General features: G+C 43.1%; 1 protein-coding gene across 2 annotated transcripts; it reads left to right on the forward strand.

The window, feature by feature from the left end:
* Positions 1–10,669: 10,669 nt before the first annotated feature.
* LOC131293864 (calcitonin gene-related peptide type 1 receptor) lies at positions 10,670–17,840 on the forward strand. 2 transcript variants are annotated; one of them, XM_058321915.1, is made up of 10 exons: positions 10,670–10,772; positions 11,243–11,353; positions 11,494–11,600; positions 11,705–11,796; positions 13,446–13,572; positions 13,667–13,893; positions 14,279–14,452; positions 15,324–15,447; positions 15,718–15,840; positions 17,781–17,840. In XM_058321915.1, exons 1-10 carry the CDS (start codon positions 10,670–10,672, stop codon positions 17,838–17,840), a joined length of 1,248 nt encoding a protein of 415 aa, XP_058177898.1. The 2 variants fall into 2 exon arrangements, with proteins under 2 accessions (XP_058177898.1, XP_058177905.1); XM_058321922.1 differs by having other exon boundaries at positions 17,796–17,840.
* Positions 17,841–22,009: the final 4,169 nt, after the last annotated feature.

Consider the following 22,009-nt stretch of genomic DNA (forward strand, 5'->3'; position numbering starts at 1 on the left):
CAGTAGGATTAGCACAAAAACTATCGCACGCAGGGGGTGCTGCTGGGAAAGCACCTCAACATTCTTCGTGCTCGAAAAGTTCCAGTGGAACACACATTTTCGAGACCACAAAATCCCACAGCCACGACACGACGACAATCACAGCCGAAGGAACGCCTACGACACGACACGTGTCGTAAGAATGCGAGCTGTTTACCTGCGAAGGCACATGGCCATGGAGGTTGTTGCAACCTCAAACAAATGCCATCGTGTGCAGGGCGAATCAACTTAACGATTACAAGCGGCTTAGGAAACACACACCGGGGGCATGTTGGGGGAGCTGCACAGGAGCCCCGCCTTGGGGCCGGGAGAGCGATGATGTGTTGGCTGGCCGCAAGTGCAACCCCGTGCCGAAGGATTTGCGGGCAGTTGGCCAACGTCAGGCCGGACCTACGATCGTCAGGCTGCATCGGGAAAGCCTTCTAGCACGAGTGTTTCCCTTCGCTTTTTGCCAGTCTACTTTACTTTCGCCCCGCTCCGGAAGCGGAAGCATTCCGGTGAATTTCAAACTGGTCGTTTGCACCGGTGCCCTTCCCCCCTCTCACGAGTGGGCCGGGGAAAAATAGCTTCCAGCTCTTATGCGGGCGGTATTCCGCCCTCTGAAGTTGACTTGGCAAATATCCGAGAGCCATAAGCATTGCGACGGAGTCAACCTTATGCGTGTTCATTCTTTTGAGGCGCTTTTGCCAAAGACTCCTGTCCCATAACGCTGCGGGTGGTCAGCGTTGGAAGAAGGTGGACTTAACTTCCCTCCTTCTTACCACGTCTCAACCCTCCCGACCGTTGTCCGCGGGCAACAAAAGGAAGAATTCGCTCTTCTGCTTGAGCATCGCTCTTGCAGATAAAAGCATCGCCACTCGTCCACTTGGGGCTTGAAAGTTGTCGTTCTCAAAGTTTCCTCCGACGGGGGGAAAGCCTGCCGGGCTGTGGACAGAAAAGAAGGTTTTGAGTAAATCATTGTTTACCTTCGACTTAGGGCCATCTTCTTACTTCCGCGGTGACGAATTCGTCCGGTGATGAGCCAGCTCCAATGCGCAAAAGTAAGGTTAAAGTGGTATGACGGGTGGTTTGCTTTTAATTACAACTATTTAATTTCCCAAAGGATGGGGTTCACTTCTCGTTCCGTCTGATATGTGTTGTATAAAAGAGTGAAGGGTGGAAAAAATATTTTTCTACTCGACGCAATCGCGTGTTAGGAGTGGCTTTGTTCATTCGACCTTCCGGACTGTTGAAACAGCTCGAATCGTTTTCCACCTACAATAATATCAGATAATATTGTATACAGCAGGAAGAAAAAAACATTCATCGAATTACTTTAATCATACGTACATTGCGTTACATTTCTTACACGAACTCGAACAACGCAGGCCACAAGGCCCCATCAAGCACGTTCGATGCCGAACAGATAAGACGGAAGTAAATTGAAAATCAAATTGGGAGCAGCACGTCGTCACCTTGCGCCAGATTCCTCCCTGATTGTTATGACTCCTTTTTCTTCACTCTTTTGTTTACCTCAATCACTTACCCAGTTCGTCTGGACGGAGGTAATCGGAGCACCCGTCTGTACCTTGACGGCTTCAAGAACTCCATCGCGATTCCGTCACGTGCTTTGGCACATGCGTGAACCACGTTCTTTGTCCGTTCTCTACCGCGGACGATACATAAACACAGGTGTACAGTTCCTGTTCCGTTCGTTCGTTCGGGGTTGGTAAAAATGAGCCATTTGCATTCCGTCTTCCGTTTCGGTACTTCGTTATTCAGCGATGGAGCACCGTCACATGGCACACGAACATGGCGTTTGCCCGAAGACGTGTGTGAAATGTCCGGAGTAGTTTCGCATGTTCGTCTTCGATTTTTCGCACCGGAGCGGCGTCGTTGCATAACGGAAGATTAGTTGCAGATGGATGGTGGGTTGGTCCTCACGTGAAGTACATGCAAATGGATGTGGGACGATACGCGCTAAACGAGGTGCCGGTTGAAGCAATCGATTTTCTTCGACCGACAACAAGAAACACCGTTCAAGAATAACTTCTTTGCGTTCGCTTTACATCACTCGCTGCAAAAGTATGATGCGACTACTATTACCTCCGTGACGTGATTAGAATGCGATCGAGGCACGCGTGGTTGGTATCGGATTCTATTTCCTGGTACTTCGTTGACGGCTGACAGATGGTTCTGCATAGAAAGTGCTGATTTGTGAAAGGGATAGAAATGTTGATAAACTCTTTGCAGATTACAGAACGGAAAGGATCTAAAATTGAATAGGGAAGATAATGTTCACTCTAGCAGCACTCTCGGGTACTCACATTTTCTCCCGATTTTTCTTGTGTTCCCATAGTTTCCACCAAACCGATCCGCTTTGTGTGCCCGTGGTATTATGAAAATGCGACATTATTATTTTCAATTAAAATTAGAAATCAGTCCACCAAAGAGGGTTGCCTATTCTGCAGTTTAGCACACTCGAGCACATCGCTTAATTACGCGTTCTATGCGATCGGCAAAAAAGTGCGACCGACCTCCATCGAACCACCGGATGCTAATGCTGTGGCTGCTGCTGGCGACAATTACAACGCTGCTGCATAAATTACGTGTAAATGAGCAGTGCCAGCTTTTAATCCAGATCAACACTGGATACCGGCCGCCTTGCGGGATGCAGCGACCGATGCTGCAACATTAGTCCATACGAGCTACTTTTATGACCGGCCCTAAAATGAACCAAACACACACACACACACGCACGGGCCGGTTGGTAGAACAGAACGACCCGCGTTCGTTGGTTGGTAAATAATTTAATTATTGCGTTCCCGGCTGTGCACACAAATGTGCCGGCCTCCCAAGCCCCAGATGGTGTTCCCCGGCGGAAAAGGCCGCATAAAAACCACCAACCGAATGGCACCGAGCTAAAGGATTGGAATTTTGTATGTGACACATTCGGTGCGCATCGCTGTAATGGTATTATCACCAATATTGCTTTATAATGAGCATCTGTGAGGGAAAAGTGTTTACCACTGACTATGCGGCGGAACGCCACAGCGACCAAAGAAAGAAAGCCGGTTCAATCCCGAGTGTTTCCATTTAATGCTACGTACGTTGGGGGATTTATATGACTAACGAAATTTGATGGTCCGGAAAGGATTTGCAATTGTTTAATCTACTTTAGAACTCACTTAGATTATGTTCTCACTGCCTTTTGCTAGTGAATCGTTCCGACAGTTTTACATGTGCTGATCGTTTTTCTCTGTTGGATGCGATTTTTCATTTCATTTTAAGCGAATTAAGTCGAAAGATAAATCTACCCCCAGGCACATTTTTTTCTGATGAAACGATTGTATATATGAAGAGAACTGATACGAGCTCCGATTATTTTGGCTGATGATAATAGTAACCGAAAGAAACGATAACTGAACGTACATGTTTTCAACGATCTAACTATTCACGACTATGAAATAATGAATAATAATCAGCTTAATACCTGGCAATCAACATGTATCAGAACAAGTACAACTAAGTTGAAAGATTTAAACAAATCTGTACCGTGTGCTGTTCAGCATAATGTAATTTAAAATCAATTTAAAAACAGACAAATCGGCGTCGCGCTATTGACAAGATTGCATTTGTTCACTCTGCATGGATTTTCTGCGAAGTAACAATGTGATAAACTGGTTGGGGAGAAAAAACCTTAAACTGTAAATATAATCCTGCAAACACAATGTGCCCAAAAATCTCATTGATGAACATTTACTTGCTACCATAAAATGTATAATGCTTTTATGTTGTTCACAATCAGCACTGCGCGGATACAAAAATATAAAGGTATTATTGTTTTCCCGTAGCATCAATCCTTTTTCTGATAATGGTCGACAAAACAAAAATTGTGCTTGTTTCGATTGAAATACTAGGATTCCCTAGCATATCGAATATTAATAAACATTTTTTTTATTTTCACTTTTCTCTTTATGAAATTACTCACAATGGAAAAGTTTTGATTCATACGTATAAAATAGAGAAACATGATATGATTACGGCTGAAAATAGCTTCCTTTTTAATGAGGGAACATTTTTACTAAGAGAAAAATGAATGCACATTTTTTCCGCCCAAAATAGGTTCGCAGCCTGGTGATAAATAATTTACATGTGGCTTCATGCCGAAACAAAATTCCGTACAGCGAGGCTGAGGTTTGATGTCACTTGCAAACGTTAATTACCAAACATTGACGCTGTGCATATTCTCGAGCATCACTGCAGGGTGGGGGGGTTGAGGTTCATAAATTATCAATACACCCATCACCGGTCGCCATCAATGGCCATCAAACCCCGACGGCAATAAAATATCCACAAAGAACGGCACCACGCCAGAAGCGCTCGGCGGCGCCCTTTTATCGGGTCGTTCAATAAAAGTCTCGTTTGTTTAATTCCACACGTTTAATTCAGTGCCGGTGGATAATTTATTTATTTGCATTCGGCACAACGCCATTTGGCAAACTATGTGTGTGTGTGAAACATATGGCCACGCGCCCCAAAATCCATCACGTCGGTCCGATTTGTCCGCGAACGCCAACTATTGGATCGTGATTTATGCCCGATCGATGCCTGATGGGATGGGACCAGTGATCCTCCCTGTCTCACACTCTCCGAACCTCAGTCGAATCGATTATTGGCGCCATGAGCTCGTACGCCATTATTGGCCACTTTGGTCGCCGAAGATAATTCGCATAATCTGCCCATTTGATCCGCCCGCTTCACCGTTTCCCAAATGGCTTTAACGGCAGTTCGGACCAAGTAACTCTCGATTGTATCAAATATGGCACCACAAAGCGAGGCACCGAAGCGTGGCGCAAAAATGTCATTGCCGTAACATGGGAGGGCACGTTTTAATGCATTGCTAATGGAAATTGAATTTTCGTGCCTGTCGTAGGTTTTTTTTTTTTTGTAAAAAATTTCCCTAAATGAATGCGCCAATGAGAACACGATCGATAAGTAACGAAGAATTGATGCCCGAACCGGAAGGAAATGTGTAGACAGGAAATCAATCCAATCGATTGTCGATAATTGATGAGCGGAATTGTGGAACAGGACATGGTTTCCTGCAAAAGTTTGTACATTTCGCTTTGCGTACAAAGAAAGCAGAAAACGGAGACCGACAATAGCCGATTTTTCCACTTGGTATTTTTTTTCCACTTCCGTTTCCCTTCGCAATCGATTTGAATGATTCAAGATGATGGAAGTCAGATAGGTTGCTCGTTAGATGGGAACTCATCTTTCTTTGAAAACAAATAACTAATAACAAATCGTGTACCATCGGTTCACATTTTTTCCACAATCGTTTTTACCGCTTTCCTGTTGCTTCTCGCCGGTTCGAGCTGTTTGCTGGGCGCTAAGCATTTCCCCTCAAATTCTTCAGATTTCTTTCCATTTCTCGAAGGAAACGTACATAACGCTACCGGTATTGCACGTTTCCCTTTTTCCTAAAGCATTCGCGATGCGCTTTTTCCTTCCCTGAAAGTCGGGCGTTTGAAGTGGAATTGGGCGGCTACTCAACCCGACGCTTACCTTTTCCCGTGAACATTCCACATACCTTCATGCGTTTTCCGCGAGAAAAGAAAAAAATGGTGGGCGAAAGATTAAAATTATTTGCCCACGCTGGCACGCAGTATTTTCCAACCCACTCCTCCTGTGTTTGTATCCTGTGATTGCCAAAAAAGGGCACCTTGTTTCATCATGTTTTCTTCTGTATCCTTCCGTACAAGGTAAGAGAAGAATGTACCTTTCGTTGATTGTTTTTATCTCGCGTCTTTCGTGTTGGATGATTAGAGGAAAACGAGAAAATGAAAAATACCTCACTCGGGGTATGGGGCTGAAAAATTTCACCATCCAGCATACCAAGGAAATGTTTGGCAAAAAGCTTCTCAAACGTTAAATTGCACTGAAATACGTAACTATAAAAATGCTGCCGTAGAGTGGCTTTAGTTTCTATTTTAAATCAACGCCAAAAAAGACGATTGCAAGAATTCAATATTTTCTTATCTCTTCGTACGAAGGTCATTTGAATATTTCTAGAAAAGAAAGCTATGATAATTGCTAATACTAAGAAATATCGTAGCTTTGTAGTGAGTCATTGAGAAAGAATCGTTTCAAAGGTCAACGATAAAATGGACATTCCACAGCACGTGTCAAGAGCTCGATTGGAATGAAAGAAACCGGACGATAATGCACACCATTAGAGCTATTCAACCTAACTGATTACCGGGTCTGTTCAGAATATCATCAGCGGAGCGTGCTTTTTATGGTTCGTTAAATTTAATGGTTTTAGATTACATTTAAAAAAATATAAATTGGTTTCGAAGTGTCTTAAATCTGATAATTAAAGAATAGTTTAACTTCGATGCATTGTGTTTAGCACTTCATGCGTGGACGTTTAATTTGATTACTATTTAACACTAGAACTACCGGACCTGTCATTTTGACTGGTCAGGTACTTTTTCAATCACATTTATTTTTAAAAGGTTGAACAATTCTACCAAATGTTAAAGCATGACATTCACACATCCAATGGAATCTTTATTTTGGTAAAAGAGTAAATGAGGCCCCGGGCTAGATTATCCTCTTCCTACTGGTTCACATTAAGCGCCTGAAGCTATGCAAAGCGCGACGCATGCATACTTTTCAAATATTTGATCGCTAACGGTTCGCTGAAAAGAACATAACGGTTTAAACTAATCACGCAGTGGAGGTTGAATGCGGGTTAATATACTTTTACATGTTAAGTTACTGTAAGTTACTAGTAATTAAACTATACCACACATGATGGACAGCATGAAACAATGAGTTTAGCCGAAGAAATGATTTGGAAACGGCGGCGCGCCCGCAGCGAGCGCAGCGAGCGGACTGCGCTAGGTCTACTGAAAAAGAGAGTTTGTTATAGTTTTGAGAAATAAGGGGGGCCCGTGGGCCCCCCTCATACCGCACCCCTAGGTTGATTGCGTAGCCGAAATTAACGGTACACACTACGATTCAAATACTCGTAGGTTGAATTTAACGAATTAATGTATCACCAATTGCATACATTCAGTTTAAACGTCCACAAGAGGTGTAGCCACGATCGAAAACATGGCGGCCGGGGCCTCATTTACTCTTTTACCTTTATTTTTATGTGTTGAAAAATAAAATTTTCTTTTTAATATTGAACATAAATCGCGGTAAAGTTTCAAGCGTCAAAATCGCGGTAGTTCTAGTGTTAAATTACCCTCTCCAAGAGGTTAAAGGTATAAAATCGTGTTGATGTGATGATCATGATTCCATGAATGCGGTTTTACCCAGACCGCAACATCCACAAAACCTTATCCAGAAATGATGGCCATTTTGATGTTAAAATACAAACATATACGAACATTTTCAATATATTTACCCCTCATCATTGAAAGCAATGATCAATCAAACTCGTTGTTCTTTTCAATCAATTCATACAACATTATATTTGCTTTTGCATATGCGGAGACTAAGTTCGTACGTCAATGTTGACGTCTTTATCCTTGTTTGACAAAGCGTTCACGGTTGCCAAGCCCACCAAATCAACCCGGAAAAGGCTCTCGCTTAAAGCGCTTTTGTGTTGAAATAATCAATCTTTCATCGTGAGGCGCAATCACGCGGCGAAGCTCCGCGGGGGAAAACCACAAACTGCTTTCACGCCACCGTCACCGATTGTCACAACACTTTCACCGCCAAAACCACCACGTCAGATTCCGCCCGAAGGCATGCCGGCTGGAGTGCTTCATACATTATCGCTTCCTTTCCATAAATCCTTCACACCCGAACGCGGCGCTGTCCTTTGCGACATCGATGCGTGAAACGAGCATCGTCAGCGTGGAACGGGAGGCTGACTTTTCGAGCACTGCGACATCGGTTCTATCGCATTCCACCAACGTGGAGCGTTGGAAGTATCTTCCGATACTTTGGGGGGCTTTCGAGATTTGGGAGGCTCAGAGATTGCGAGAGTGAATTATTGATGTTAATCATGGGAAAGATATGGGATACGGCAACCGTAACCGTTGGTAGATTTATGAAGTTTCAATTGCTTTCCTACATCCCTGGGTGTCAACGGTGGTACTCTTGGGACGTAAACTTGAATATGGTACGTATGGAGTTGCTGACGAATGGAACCAAAGAAGTTGTGCTTAGCATTCGCCAAGGACCAAAAGGCCAAAGCAGGGAAAAAATATGAAGATTGCTTCTGATCGGCATCGTATCGTATTTGTGCTTCCATTAGCGTAATTGAGTTACTATTGACCTTCTAAATTGTCCGCACTCTAGAGATCCATTGGGTGGGTAAGGCAGAAAAAATTGTCTGGTGGTTCATCATCATCATCCACTCCATCATTGAAAGATGGCGCTTGGAGTGTTATTTTATTTCCCGCAGTTCAATTTCGATTGGATGAATGATATAGCTTCCTTCCGGCTACCGGTTCCGGTCAGCTGGAACCATATTTTTGCACCGATGACATCAACAACCCCACGGTTTTGCTATTTAATAAATCATAGATCAGTTTATGCTACCATACTTTAAAGTCAAGCGTAGAAAGAGGAAACTTTCAACTCTCGTTTTATTTTTTTTTTATGAAACTTTTACGTAAAGTACCTCGCAACTCCACCGGTTCTTACCATTTTGTTTCCCCGTAATGATGGATCACTGTGCAGCAAACACCAACCAGAAGAAAGCCAAAGTTTCGACAAACTTTTTAATTACAGTTTATGATCTTTAGCTCTCGGGTAAACGCCATGGCCAAGCTTTTCACACGGTCTTTTCATCCGGGTAAACGGCCGAGAAATTGACATTGGACAGTTTTCTCATTACATGTATCCTGTTTCTTTTCGGTATGATTTTTAGTGCCTAATGGTTAGTTGTTGAACTCTCAAGTGATTGACACGGTGAAAGGGAAACCCGCGAGTCACTCTGAACGGGAGCAAAGTTCATCTTTCCACCCTAAAAGCTCCAGCTGCATGGCGGAATGGGTTATGCAAATTGTAACCAAGTTGACGTAACTAGCGTATTTCCGTGCGATTTCCTTCGGGCTGCGGGAAATGGCTTCCTTTACTATCGGAGAGTACAAGAAATACAATAAGATTCACACCTCGGCGAGCATTGCGTTGAAGGGAACCACGTCAAAGACGTCGAATCGAATGGCGAATCGAGTGTCACCATTCTTCCGGCATCGGGACGGTGGGAAATTCCATATCCGTTCCCATTTCCTCACCGTGCAAACGCGGAAAGGAAACGTATAAAATCAATTGCAGAGAAAGCGCGTCAACGATTCGTGTTGGTTTTAGGATCCGTGAACGATGAAGTATAATGATGATGTAACCTGCCTGCTGGATGTCGGTACGATCGCAATCGATATCGTTTCCGCTGGGCGTTGGATGTAATAATAGACGAGACGGTGTTGTTTCATGCTATTCTAGACGTGTGGGCTGCTTAGGGACATTTGCTTCCATTTCCTTCACCGCTGCTCACTTTCGCTTCAAGAGGACGATTTGAATTTGAACACCAGACCGGAAAGATACAGCTGCAGCTCCTTACCGGAGCCGGGCACTTAGACAAGCTGCTCATGTGCTCCGATAGCCTCTCCAGGGACACTCGGATGTGGTTGCTACTCGTTATTGGTTTCCGGTGGCATTCTTGCCACAAGGAACCCCGTTGACGCCATTCTTAGCCGGAATCAAACGCAATGGAAAACACAAGGGTTGTATTAGCACCGCAGGCAATTTCAGGAGACAATGTTTGTTTGGAACCGCACTAGTCGCACCCTACAGACTTATCGACGGCCCCGACGGTTCCCAAGCGAATCATCAGACACGAATCAGCTTGGAATCACCAATCCGGGGAGGGGGAAGTTGCCGACCAAGTCAGCGAGAATGTCCTCAGTCGATTGTGCAAATTTGTAATAGAACGATCGTTTATCTCGAGGCAGTCGGCTTTCTTGGAAACGATAGCTGTTATCACACGACCACGAGCTGTATTCAAATGGGAAGCTTTTTCATTTCAGTTTCTTTCTTCGAATGACAAAACAGGATGTCTGTTTCTTTGAGAGATTAGTTTTTAAATTCAGCCGAAGTGATTTTTAATCTTTAACTTACGTCAATAAATTCTTTGTTTTCCTCAAGACACTTTTCTCCGTCTCAGTGCGTTTTACGACATTCGTTTCGGAACACGATCCAGTCGCAAGGATTGGACTGTCGCGAATACACGGAGAGCTGCAGCGAGCGCTATATTCAGATTGTTAGTGTTTGAAATTACCAATAAGAGACTAGAACTTCGAGAGTTTTGTTAACAAAACATTTCGAAACGTCTTTGAAGCTTTCGATCACGTTCGTTAAATGTTCCTGAAACCACATTCTGCTTTCAACATATTAATCATTTCACACCATCTGTTGCCTTTGCAGGTTACCGGAGGCGGTAGCTATCATGCACCGTAAACACATCCTGTGTAAAACACTCCGTCGATAGACAGCCACATTTTCGCAGCCTGGCAGAAGCGAATTTCTTTGCAAATTAAAGCTCACTCGACTCGCCGCCATCCACCAAAAGCCGCAGACCAAAACGAACCAGCCCGTGACACAAAATTTCCCACCCATCAAAATGGCGCTCAGCACGACGACGGATGCATCGGTGGATGTCATCGCACAAAAGCAGCTCGAGTGTCTGGAGACGCTGAACCAAACCGTCGACACGACGATAGCCGGTGAGTATGGGGGGGAAGGAAAAGGCGAATCCCGAGGCCCCGTTTTCCCGGGAGAAAGCTTACGCGGCGAGTGATAGGTTCGCACTCGGAGGGGGAAAAGTGTGGTGAAACGGAACTGTGGCAAAAATCCAATTAAAAGTTTATCAGATTAATGATGGAGCAGTTGCGTCGGGGCGGAAACCCGTGTCCGTCGACAGATAAAAGCCATCCGTGTTCGTCCACCACCACGGTCACGGTGGATGCGCTTGGACTGTGTGTGATCATTGAATTTATAGTTAATTAGAAGGTTGAATAATTATTCTGTTACGATCCATTGCGCGCGTGAGAGGGGGTGGTATTTTTGTTTTTCCTCCCGCGCGAGTTTGAAGCGAACGATCCCGGAAGGATTTGCGCTCAGCTCTGAACGAGGTCAACACTTCGATTATAACTCACTCACCCGGGCTGCCCGGGTTTTCTTCGTCCCGTTAAAGGAATTTTCTGCCCCGGTACGTGGGACGGATGGCTCTGCTGGCCGGATACCGCAGCCGGCACCGTCGCGTACGCCCTCTGCCCCGCATTTATCAACGCTTTCGATACGACGCGTAAGTAATTTGAGCCCTCGGAACAAATTCGAACGTTCTTTCCCAAGGATGGATCGCGTTTATTCCGCGATCCTTTCTGCTCGCGTGGTGCCTGTATCCCGTCCGTTTTTTCTCCGCTCCCTTTTCACTTCAATCTCCAGGACTTGCCCACAAGGTGTGCGAAGAGAATGGCGACTGGTTCCGGCATCCGCACACCAACAAGACCTGGTCCAACTACACGACCTGCATCAACATTGACGACTTCGAGGTAAGACGGGTGCGCGGGGGTTACGGGGCAGAACGTTGCCGTGCAGATCGGTTTCCGAACTAAACTTTCTTTTCTCTCCATCACCCCCTTCCTTCTCGCTGCAGTATCGGAGGCAGATGAACCTAATATACGAAACCGGATACGCCATCTCGCTGATAGCCATCCTGCTGTCGCTCGCTATTTTAAGCTACTTTAGGTAAACTCACAACGCGGGTCGGGGAGAAGGGGGGCAAACCGCCCACCGACGTCCGGTTAATGAATTTCGCTTATGCTCATTAGGGTGACCGTTTACCGGTGCTGCAAGAGTTAGGTTTCGTTTGCGGCACGGTGGCAAGGGCAGGGGTTGGGAAAGAGTTTGCCCTCAATTTATTTAGCCTAACGAGATTAAGTGGACTAGAAGCCAGCCGATTAAGCGCGTACCCTTGTGGTAGCGTGTGAGACTATGTTGGTGCGTAATGGGGGAGTATGTTGACCGAATGGTTCGAAAGGCAAGAGAAAAAAGGGAGTGCTGATGGTTAATGAGGTGACGGTATAGCGGAAGTACGACATTTACGTTATCTATTTCAGTGCCAAGGTCAAGAATAATTATCATTATTTTTCTTTCCTTTGTATTCATAAACTATGTCGTTCGATGGCTCGATTTAATTTTCTTCCACGAGCATTTGCATTTTCGATGCTCCGCCAACATGTAGGAACATCTCGTTTCTAATAATATCTTATTAATTTGGGTTTTCAGAGAGTATCTAACTATATTTGATTTCATAGCAAAAAGATTTCAAAAGCATAGTATGTTAGGCAGAGTTTTATTTCGACCCAACGCGTCATAGTTCGATAAGTGTTTCGATAACTGATGAGTATCACGTTCATCGAATGAAGTATAATCGATTTTTTTAATTTTGATTTTTTAAGACATAAAAATTTACAGTTGTATAAATATTAGCTTACTTATAAACTTTCAAATTATCAGAACATATTTTTAATTCCGTTTGCAAAGATAATCATATTTTACTTTAGTGTTTTTGCAAGTAGCGGTTTTGCTATATTTCAGATAACGTTAAAATTTCTAAATAGGTTAAAGAGTAGTAGTAGTAGTAGTAGAGGATATTTATTATTCTTAAATTCACATGCTTACTTACAATTACTAAAATTACATTGATACTGGTTGCCTCTTTGTTGGAACCTTAACACAATATTGCAGGAGTTTCTTTGTACTAAGACATTAAGGATATTCATTGTTGAAATTGTGGAAATATAACCTTTGGGAAAAAGTTTTAAAAACCCTGGTAATAGGTTAAAGAGTTAGTTTTTAAAGTTCTATCGAAACTTGACTTGCCTGAGAATGCTTTATGCTTAGGGGGGAAATAGGTTCAAAACGTGAAATTATTGTTTTAATATTGAGAATGCCTAGCTTACAGATCTGTAAAACAGTAGCAGATTAGTATGAAAAGTTCGGATAACCTATTAATTGACAAGACCATTAGTGCATTGAAAATACAGCAGTTCATCTAATTATATCCTCATTGCACTGAACTATATTAAATGTTTCAAGGAATTTCTTCGCAAACAGTAATCCGATGAGGGCTTTGTGCGATAATCCTTAACGAGAATTAATGTACGTCCCATCATTCAGCGTTGGTCGCAAATGCAATTTCTTTCTTTCTTAGCTCATAAACCGTCTAAAGAAACGGAAAGAATGGTTGGTGGCCGTAAAAGAAATATGCTCTCTTATGAAGTTCAATCTACTGGCCACCTGCTGCTCGATAATCCTCAATTCATATGATGTTTCACATATCGACCCTCATGGACCTCGGAGTACATTTTAACGGTTTCGGAACATTCTTGCAGGTCACTCAAGTGCGCACGAATAACGCTACACATGAACCTGTTTGCATCCTTCGCCTGCAACAACTGCCTCTGGCTGATGTGGTACCGGCTTATCCTGACCGACCTCGACATCCTACAGCAGAGCGGGGTAGGAATGCTTCACTCCCGAAGAATCCTACATGTGTAAGCTACACTGCCCATAAACTAACCGCTTCTTTTTTGCTCGCATGGAATTACAACAGGCCGGCTGCATAACGCTGCACCTCGTGCTGCACTACTTCCTGCTGACCAACTACTCGTGGATGCTGTGCGAGGGCTTCTACCTGCACACGGTGCTGGTGTCGGCGTTCGTCTCCGAGAAGAAGCTGCTCAAATGGCTGCTGGCGCTCGGTTGGGGCTCGCCGACCATCTTCATCGTGCTGTACGGGTTCCTGCGGGCCTACGCCGGTCAACAGGAAGATACGATAGAGTAAGTTTTCCACGATGAAACGACCGTTAGTAAAAGCCACCTTGTTGATTGCTTACTTTTTGTCGACGCCCTATCCTGTCGTTGAAATGCACCGACGCGTTGACGATTTATGATCCAATTAAAATCAAACTTGGAGAAGTTTTTTTTGCATCTGTTCCTTCGCCAAATTGTTAGATCTTTTTCATTACATTGAAGCATAGTAATATGGTTTACATTATTCCTTTAGAACGTTTTTAGAAATTCATGCATTTGATTGGAGGAATACTAGGCAATTTAACGAAGTTAATTTGTTCGTGTCCCTTCTAATGCATAACCCTTATTCACATGCGAAAAATCACTCGCCATCCTCGTTTTTATCCACATTGATTTCCCTCTTCCGGTGCAGGTGCTGGATGAACGATAGTTTCTACAACAAACTGTTCATCGGACCGGTCGTCTTGTCGATGCTGCTGAATCTCGTGTTCCTGTTCAACATTATGCGCGTGTTGCTGCTGAAGCTGAAGGCACCGGCTGGCCCACAGGGTACCGCTCCGTCCAGGACGATACTGCAAGCATTCCGGTAGGTTCCCGTATTTTTTTTTTCATTCCATTTTCCATCTGCTTCTCGATGCCGATGTCCGTGTGATGTAAATGTAAATGTTTATCCATCAACTACATAGAAATAGCAGCGTAGCTAATGGATTAACCCATGCTTTTAATAGAATTTTCCTCTTGTTGAAAATATGGCCCATAGTAAATTATACTGACTTTTATTGATTATCAATTTTCAATCATCTTGATTGCTAAACACTGATCCTTCATACACGGCATGTACCCTTTTTAAGCAAATCAATAACATTAACTCAAATAATTTGCTTGTATTTAAATTCCAATACACTAGAATATAATCATGTTTAATCATATACTTTAGGAAACAAGTAGCAGCATACAACAGAATATCAAATCAATTTATGCCTAAGAAATTGACAAATTAACGCAATCGCATGGATTGCTATGTGGAGTTAAGCCCAAAAAAATGCACGCTCCACGTTGCTATGATAATTTGAATATAAGAAGCGATTTTAATTTTTTTGTTCAGGCAGCGATTGACAGAACGTTAAAATTGCAATTATTTAATTGGGAACAAACTATATTTTTATATTATAACGATTGTTAAGTTAAAGTTGCAATCATTTGATAGGGAGCTAACGATATGTTTTCTTCACTTTAACCTTCTTTTCAATTAAAGATGTTGTTCTTCTGTTGCAGTTTTAAAGCATTCTATGGCTGTTCTTATTTTAATGTTTAAAGTTCATCATTTTTTTTCCTTCGTTTAAAAGTTTTTGACCTATAGAAAAAAGTGGATCACTATTACACTTTCACCGCCCACACGCGCTCTCCATGGGAATATGTAATAAAGCGTAAAATTCATTTCCTATCTACTCCCGCAGGGCCACGTTGCTGCTGGTGCCCCTGCTGGGACTTCAGTACATCGTGACGCCGTTCCGACCGCGCCACGGACATCCTTACGAGCGGATGTACGAAACGGTACTTGCCTGCACGTCCTCCTTTCAGGTACGTACCGCTGCAGCCCCACCTTTGAAACTGAACCGACTAAATCCAGCAAAAAGTGTACGTCTTCCGGTCGAGTTTAACTAACTTCCCACTTCCACCGACCCATCCTTGTGTGTGTGTGTTTAAACTCCACCGGGAACGTGTTGAATCTACGTACGAAAATGCACGCTCGTGTGCGATACGCGAGATGTGTAATTTTTGAATATTTCATAAAGCCGATTTCGTTACTGTTCTTATGCATTTTTTTTTGTTCTTCCCCCCATCGTGCAGGGCCTGTTTGTGGCGTTCCTGTTCTGCTTCCTCAACGGCGAGGTGATCGCGCAGGTGAAGCGCAAATGGAGAACCGTGTTCCTGCGTACCCGCGCCAACTCGTACACCGCCACGCAAGTGTCTGTAAGTAAAGTGGTTCGGTTTCCTATCTATGCTCGGTTAGCACACAGCCACACCATCTGCACCAGGCATGTTTCGAGCGATGCTGTAGCTGCTCGCTGAACTAAACTAGCAGTAGGGTGAATTTTGCCGGAATTGGTGCTACGAATTTAATGGCACGGATTTCGAGATTGAATTTCCCTTCCGGAGGTTCGAATCGATTAATTTAACTTAATAAACATATGTGTACACGATATACAGGCATTATTTTCGTGCGCAAATCTGGCAAAATTCTGTAGTAGAAAATCACATTATTGTTACCTTTCAGGTATCTTCTATCAGCACGACCATCCTTATCCTGCAGTGATGCACTTTGGTAGCTCCTTTCAAGTGATTCCCATCCAAACCTCTAAACCGCACGTACACGTACATGTCAGGTGCAGTACAGACTGTTAATTTTCCAGCCAACACCAACAACCTCCTACGTTTTTCGTCTCTTTGTGAAAAGTAATTCCCTACTTTTAACGGTTGTTTAAATCCAATCTTTACGTTGCATCCGTTAACGATCGGTCTTGACGTGGCGGAGGAAGCGTAATCTGGCGCCGGCTAGGTTAATTCCTCTGCCCGGCCACTGGCACGACCTTCGGACGGTGTTCGTTCTCCATCACGTTGTTGTGCCAAGTATACGCTACTTTCACCTTGCACTACTGAGATTTCTAAAGCCTCTCCGCTCCAAACGACACACCGGGGAGTGATAATGGCCCGTGCCTCGAGATGATAAATAAAATGTACCAGTTCTGTTTACCCCCCTCGTTATCTTCTAATGCCCCATCTCTTCTCCACCTAAGCCTTCCGTCCGGACCTACCTGGGTGGCATTGGACGATGTTGGTAGTGTTCGTCCCGTTAATCATCTTCTTTACGCCAGTAACATGTTTTCCAGTGCGTACTCAAGAACGGGTGGCTGCGAAAATAGTTTATTTTCGAGGAAGATTCTGCGATAAAATACGATTATTCTTGTCAGAATCATCGAAGACGAAAAAAAGCAAAATTTTGAAATTTTCTCAATTTCCTTTTAACAAATACTGAAACCATTGAATTGAATATTAGACAATTTGCAATGCAGAAAACAAAATGCAATGAAAAAAACGAAACAAATCCCCAAAAACTATCCTATTTCCTTTCCCAATCTACTACCCACTCTTCCTTCTAGACAGTCTTCCTACTTCCTTATAGTTTGTTCTCCAATTTTCGACATTGCTCTATCTTTCTCTCTCTCTCTTTCTCTTTCTTCTGCTTTTCTTCTCTTTTTCTTCTTTCGCACTATACTTTCAGTATGCTATATCTGAGACGAGCTTTTAAAAAATTATAAGCAAGTACTTGTAACTATGAAAAGCAAAATCAAAACCAAGCAAAACTCCCTATCCCTCTCATTGGGAGAACAATACGACATTGCAATCATTTGTAGTCTCATGAAATAGCTGATAGGAAAATGTTTTTTCGTTTTAGTGGTTTGCAAACATAAAATTTTAGTTGTTCGTACCAGGGTCGAATGGTAAATTTGATCCTTTTGCTTGATTTTACCATGTTTCAATTTAATCATATCAACACTCGTCAATGCCATACGTTCATGTTTTGTTGTTACTTGTTTAACATCTTCGATTCAAGTTTTACTTTTTTTTTTAATTTCTTGTTTTCGCAACTTTTGTGTTTTTGTTTGAACCCTTGGTCCACAAAGTTTCCACCATTCATTGTAGAACTTCCAATGCATTTCCTGTTCCCAGCCCCGTTACCTTTGCAGTTCTTTTGTTTCTCCGGACTCTTCCTTCACCGTTTTCACCTTCCCACGAAACCCTCCTGCCCTGTCCCTCCCCTGCCTGTCGATACCTTCACTCACCGGTTTCTTCTCTGTCTCGGTGTCGGAACTGTCGAACTGTGTAAAATAAATCCCCAATTCTAATCACAGCCGGTCAACTTGCAGTTCGTCCGCTGCGGTCCGCCGGTGCCGGGTGAGGAGAAGGTTTGACTAAAGGAGTACGCAGACCGCGGACCAGCCAAGTCCGGCCGGAAGTCGAGCAGCAACGGCAGTAGCGGCCACCAAAGCGCCGGCGCCGGCAAACGGAAGCGCTCGCTGCTGTTGCTTCCGGCGTCGGAATCGGTGACGCATGCCAGCACAAACCTCCACCCGTCCGAGAACCTCCACAGCCCCGTACGCTCCTGCCAACCGGCCACCGATGCAACCATCCTCACAACGACCACCAACCCGACAGCCGACAGCTCCGTTGCGACAGCGACAGCGACAATCGGTTCTACCGCACCGGTTCAGCGGGTACACTTCCGGCCGGAACCGCTCGCCGATCTGCACCCACTTCCGGAGGCAAAGGCCGTCACCTTTCGGCCAGCGGCCGCTAACGGGTTCCATGCGGTGGAAAACGATTTCCCCGACGATGAGGCTCCCGCGGATGAAATTCTCTAAGCGGTCGCTATCTTGGGCTCGAGCGGGTGTCGAGTAGCTTTAAATGGGATCTTGTGTGTCTGTCCTCTAGGATTAAGCGTTGGTTAAGTCCCGCACCGAAACAGGACTACCGTCGGCCAAAAACTATACTAATCCGAATGTACGTAACGTGTAAAGTGATAGGTTAATATTGACGTAACAAAAAAGCAGGCCAACACACAAACAAATCCACTCCTATCTTCGGTGCTAAAACTGTGGATGCGTTTTTGGTAGTGCTTAAAGGTTTTATTTTTCCCCACCCGAACACAAAAACCAACTTGCACTAGTTGAATAACGTCCGCCAACGAGCGACGTTCAGATCAACGACCACTTGGTGGTGGAAACACGCCGATGTACTTCTACCAGATGAATGTTTGTAATAAAAATGACAGTAGAAAAGAAAACAACAAACTATTACATTTTAATAAACAGAAACATGCGGCTAGATTTTAAGGGTAGAATTGAGAGCCACAACAGAGCGCTCACCAAACTAGGAATGACTGTGTCATCGTGAATGTGAAGCTCACCGTAAAGTTAGGGCCAATGGGAGCCAAAACCAAGCACACACTTAATGGATATACGATAGGGCGAGTAATGTTAAGATGCCGGTCCAGTTCCGGCAAACGGAGGGTCCCGGCACACCGGGAAACGTGAGACGTATTTTAAAGTAAGTAAAAAAATAAAGAACGGAAGTAAAATACACACACCCGCATAGCATAATCGATGGAATTAGATGAATCAGTGTACAATGGGAGGTAGGAAAACCAACCAACCACCCTACTTAGCGTTTAAAAAATACCTACAACACAAACAGTTCCATAGTTTAACTTATGTAGAAGGATTTAAAACAAAAAGTCCCAATGTGCAACTGAGTGCGGATGGTCTTGGATACAATTTATAAGCAGACATACTGTTATCGATGTGTTTTCGACCCAGTCACATCACAAAAGAAACGAACCAGATGATAAATAAAAACACTTGTGGTTGATGATACCTGAACCGGAATCAAACAGAGTTTTTTAATATTCACCATGGATTGAAAAGGAAGGTAGGTCTTTTTTATAATTTTCTGAAAATTAAAACATGTGTGTGCGTGTGTGTTTGTGTTTGTCGGATGCAGTTTTTGCTACCGTCAATCATAACGATTAAGTTCCCTTTTAAAAGCTTTAAAATAATTTTCCATTGAAGAATTAAATTGTTCAATTTACAAACTGATTGATAATGAACATAATGGAGGCGCATGGTTGTTGAAGGAGGCGCCCGGTGGATCATCAAAACAGATTAAATATGTAAAAAAAGCTTTTGATAGTAGTATTGACCATGAAAATGCTTAAATTTTGCACATTAATTAAATTTGAATTTAATGGGGGGAAAGAGTATTGACCGACTCGCAACAGAATCGCGTTTAGAATTGCATTCTAACGAATTTCGAATCATAATTCGTTTAGAATTGCATTCTAACGAATAACTTTCGATATGTTCATCAAACGTATGCTTTTGATGAGATGATGTTCAAACAAGACATAACCAGCATTCCACTAGATCACAAGTTTTCCATCTGCTCGGTGATATTTATGAGTTGGGCTTTACAATTCAAAGCGTATAGACAAAGGAGCAAATCAATTCAAAGAATTTCAAGCATAATGATACACATTCAAAATTGCTACAATATGTCAAAGGCTTACAATTTTGACGAGGATGCATGTGTCGCTCAATGCGATTTGAAGTCAATGGCACCGTTCATGCTGGGAATGTCTCTCCCCGTGTCTCACATCGACCGTTGTCCCATTCGTCCTCGTTTAAACAACTGTTTCATTCCATCACACATTAACGGAGGCGCGGCTGGAAAGTGCAGCATTGGGCTGCACGGGGACAAAATATCGGAATCCATAAAGACATATTTGTATTCCATTGTGTCGCCATTGGTAGCGGTGGAAAACCCCGGTACGAAAACGAAACAGGGCACGGTTGGTAGGTTTGTGTTTGTGTTCCATTTCGGTAGAAACAACATTGCTCGCCCATTCCGTCAGCGCGACATAGTGCTAGTTTGTTTAGAGCAACCCAGCCCGAATTACATAAATCGTACGCACACGAATGTCGTTTCTTTGTTGAACTTCGGAAGAGCGCGATTTATTTTAAGAAGCTTTGCACAAGCGCCACATAACGCATTAACGATCGCTACGGATTGTGAGCGCTTGTCTTTGTTAATCGTTTGGGTAGCCCGAAACTTTAGGACTATTAGCTCAATAAACAACACACACATCGGCTCAACAAACGAAACCACAAGATTTGCTTTGTGTTGCAAAAGAGCTTTTTGTTACTGCTATAATGTTTCTTTTGAAATGGCCTTCTTTTAAGTCCTTTTATAATTACACGGGAATTGAAAATTCCTTTTATTACTTTCCCCGATAAAATTCAGTTTATTTAACGGATCAAAAGCATTTGAAATTCAATAACACAATCAAAATAACGGAAGTACCATGAACCACTTTTGGTCGTTCATGCAACCAACTTGGGTTACGCTTGACGAACATGGATAAAATGGATGGCGCATGTAGAGAAAATAAACCGCGTATCCTGGCCAGTTTTTCCCCTATTACACACCCCACCACCACCATCATATTGTGTTTATACTTCGTTAAAATCCACCCTCCGCCATCATCAATCACCACGCAGCTCGACGCACGCTGCACTGACAATATCGCGTGCCGCCGAATTGAATTATATCTGGGCAAATATTATTTTGTTTGAAATTGATTTCCTGCATTTTCTCACGGGGGTGGGAAAGCTGGTTTCTTGGAGTAGGTATTTTCCCGTGTCCTCCCGCGCTGATTGATGTGGCGTTTCAACCTCAAAAGTGAAGGAATATAAGAGAAACGTTACCAGAGGTAAGTTTGATTTCACCGGTGGTTACTCGTAATTGAATGAATTGTAGATATCATAAATTGAAATGGAAAGGTGTATTTCAATCATCATGTAATCATTTATGTAGCACTACAAAACTATTAAATGATGAAAAATGCAATCACGCTGACAAAAATTGAAATGATGGTTCTTCAAACAATATAATAATTCAATACAGTGGTTTCGAGGCTGAAGATTTGTCAGAAAAAAAGATGTCCGCTTGGGAATAAAAGATTTTTATCTTTGATTGATTAATCGGTTCAGATAAAATATTGCTCTTCTTATTCGAAAACTAGTAAATTAAGTACATATGTCTGTGTTAACGAATAAAGGCTCGTTTTTGCTTAGATGCCGGAATCAATGGAAAGACTAGCTTTTTATCGTTTTGCGGATAATGATTTTAAAAATTTGAATCCTTTTGAGATCGTTAGAAAGCTTAAGCCCTTGAAAGCTATGAAATAGTTTGCAACATTTCCAAACCCGTTTCGACGACCTATGCTCGAACAAAGCGCAATCGGTTCAATGTCAAACTACCGGTTTGAATACCGATTCGTGACCGGTTCGCTTGAAAACAGGGTAACTAGAACAAAGTGTCTTGTGAGGAAGGTGTTTATGATCAAGATGTTTATCTTCACAGTTATTCCGAAAATTTTGAAAGTGCTGTTCGAAACTTAAAATAATATTAGAGATTTTAGGAAGGTATTCATTAAGTCTTGTAGACTTTGACGCAACGACCATTTTCGGTCATGCCTTTCAAGTCATTTTTTTTTTTTTTTTTTTTTTTTATGTGGCACGAC

Source organism: Anopheles ziemanni, chromosome 2 (genome assembly GCF_943734765.1).
Source record: "Anopheles ziemanni chromosome 2, idAnoZiCoDA_A2_x.2, whole genome shotgun sequence".
Taxonomy (NCBI): domain Eukaryota; kingdom Metazoa; phylum Arthropoda; class Insecta; order Diptera; family Culicidae; genus Anopheles; species Anopheles ziemanni.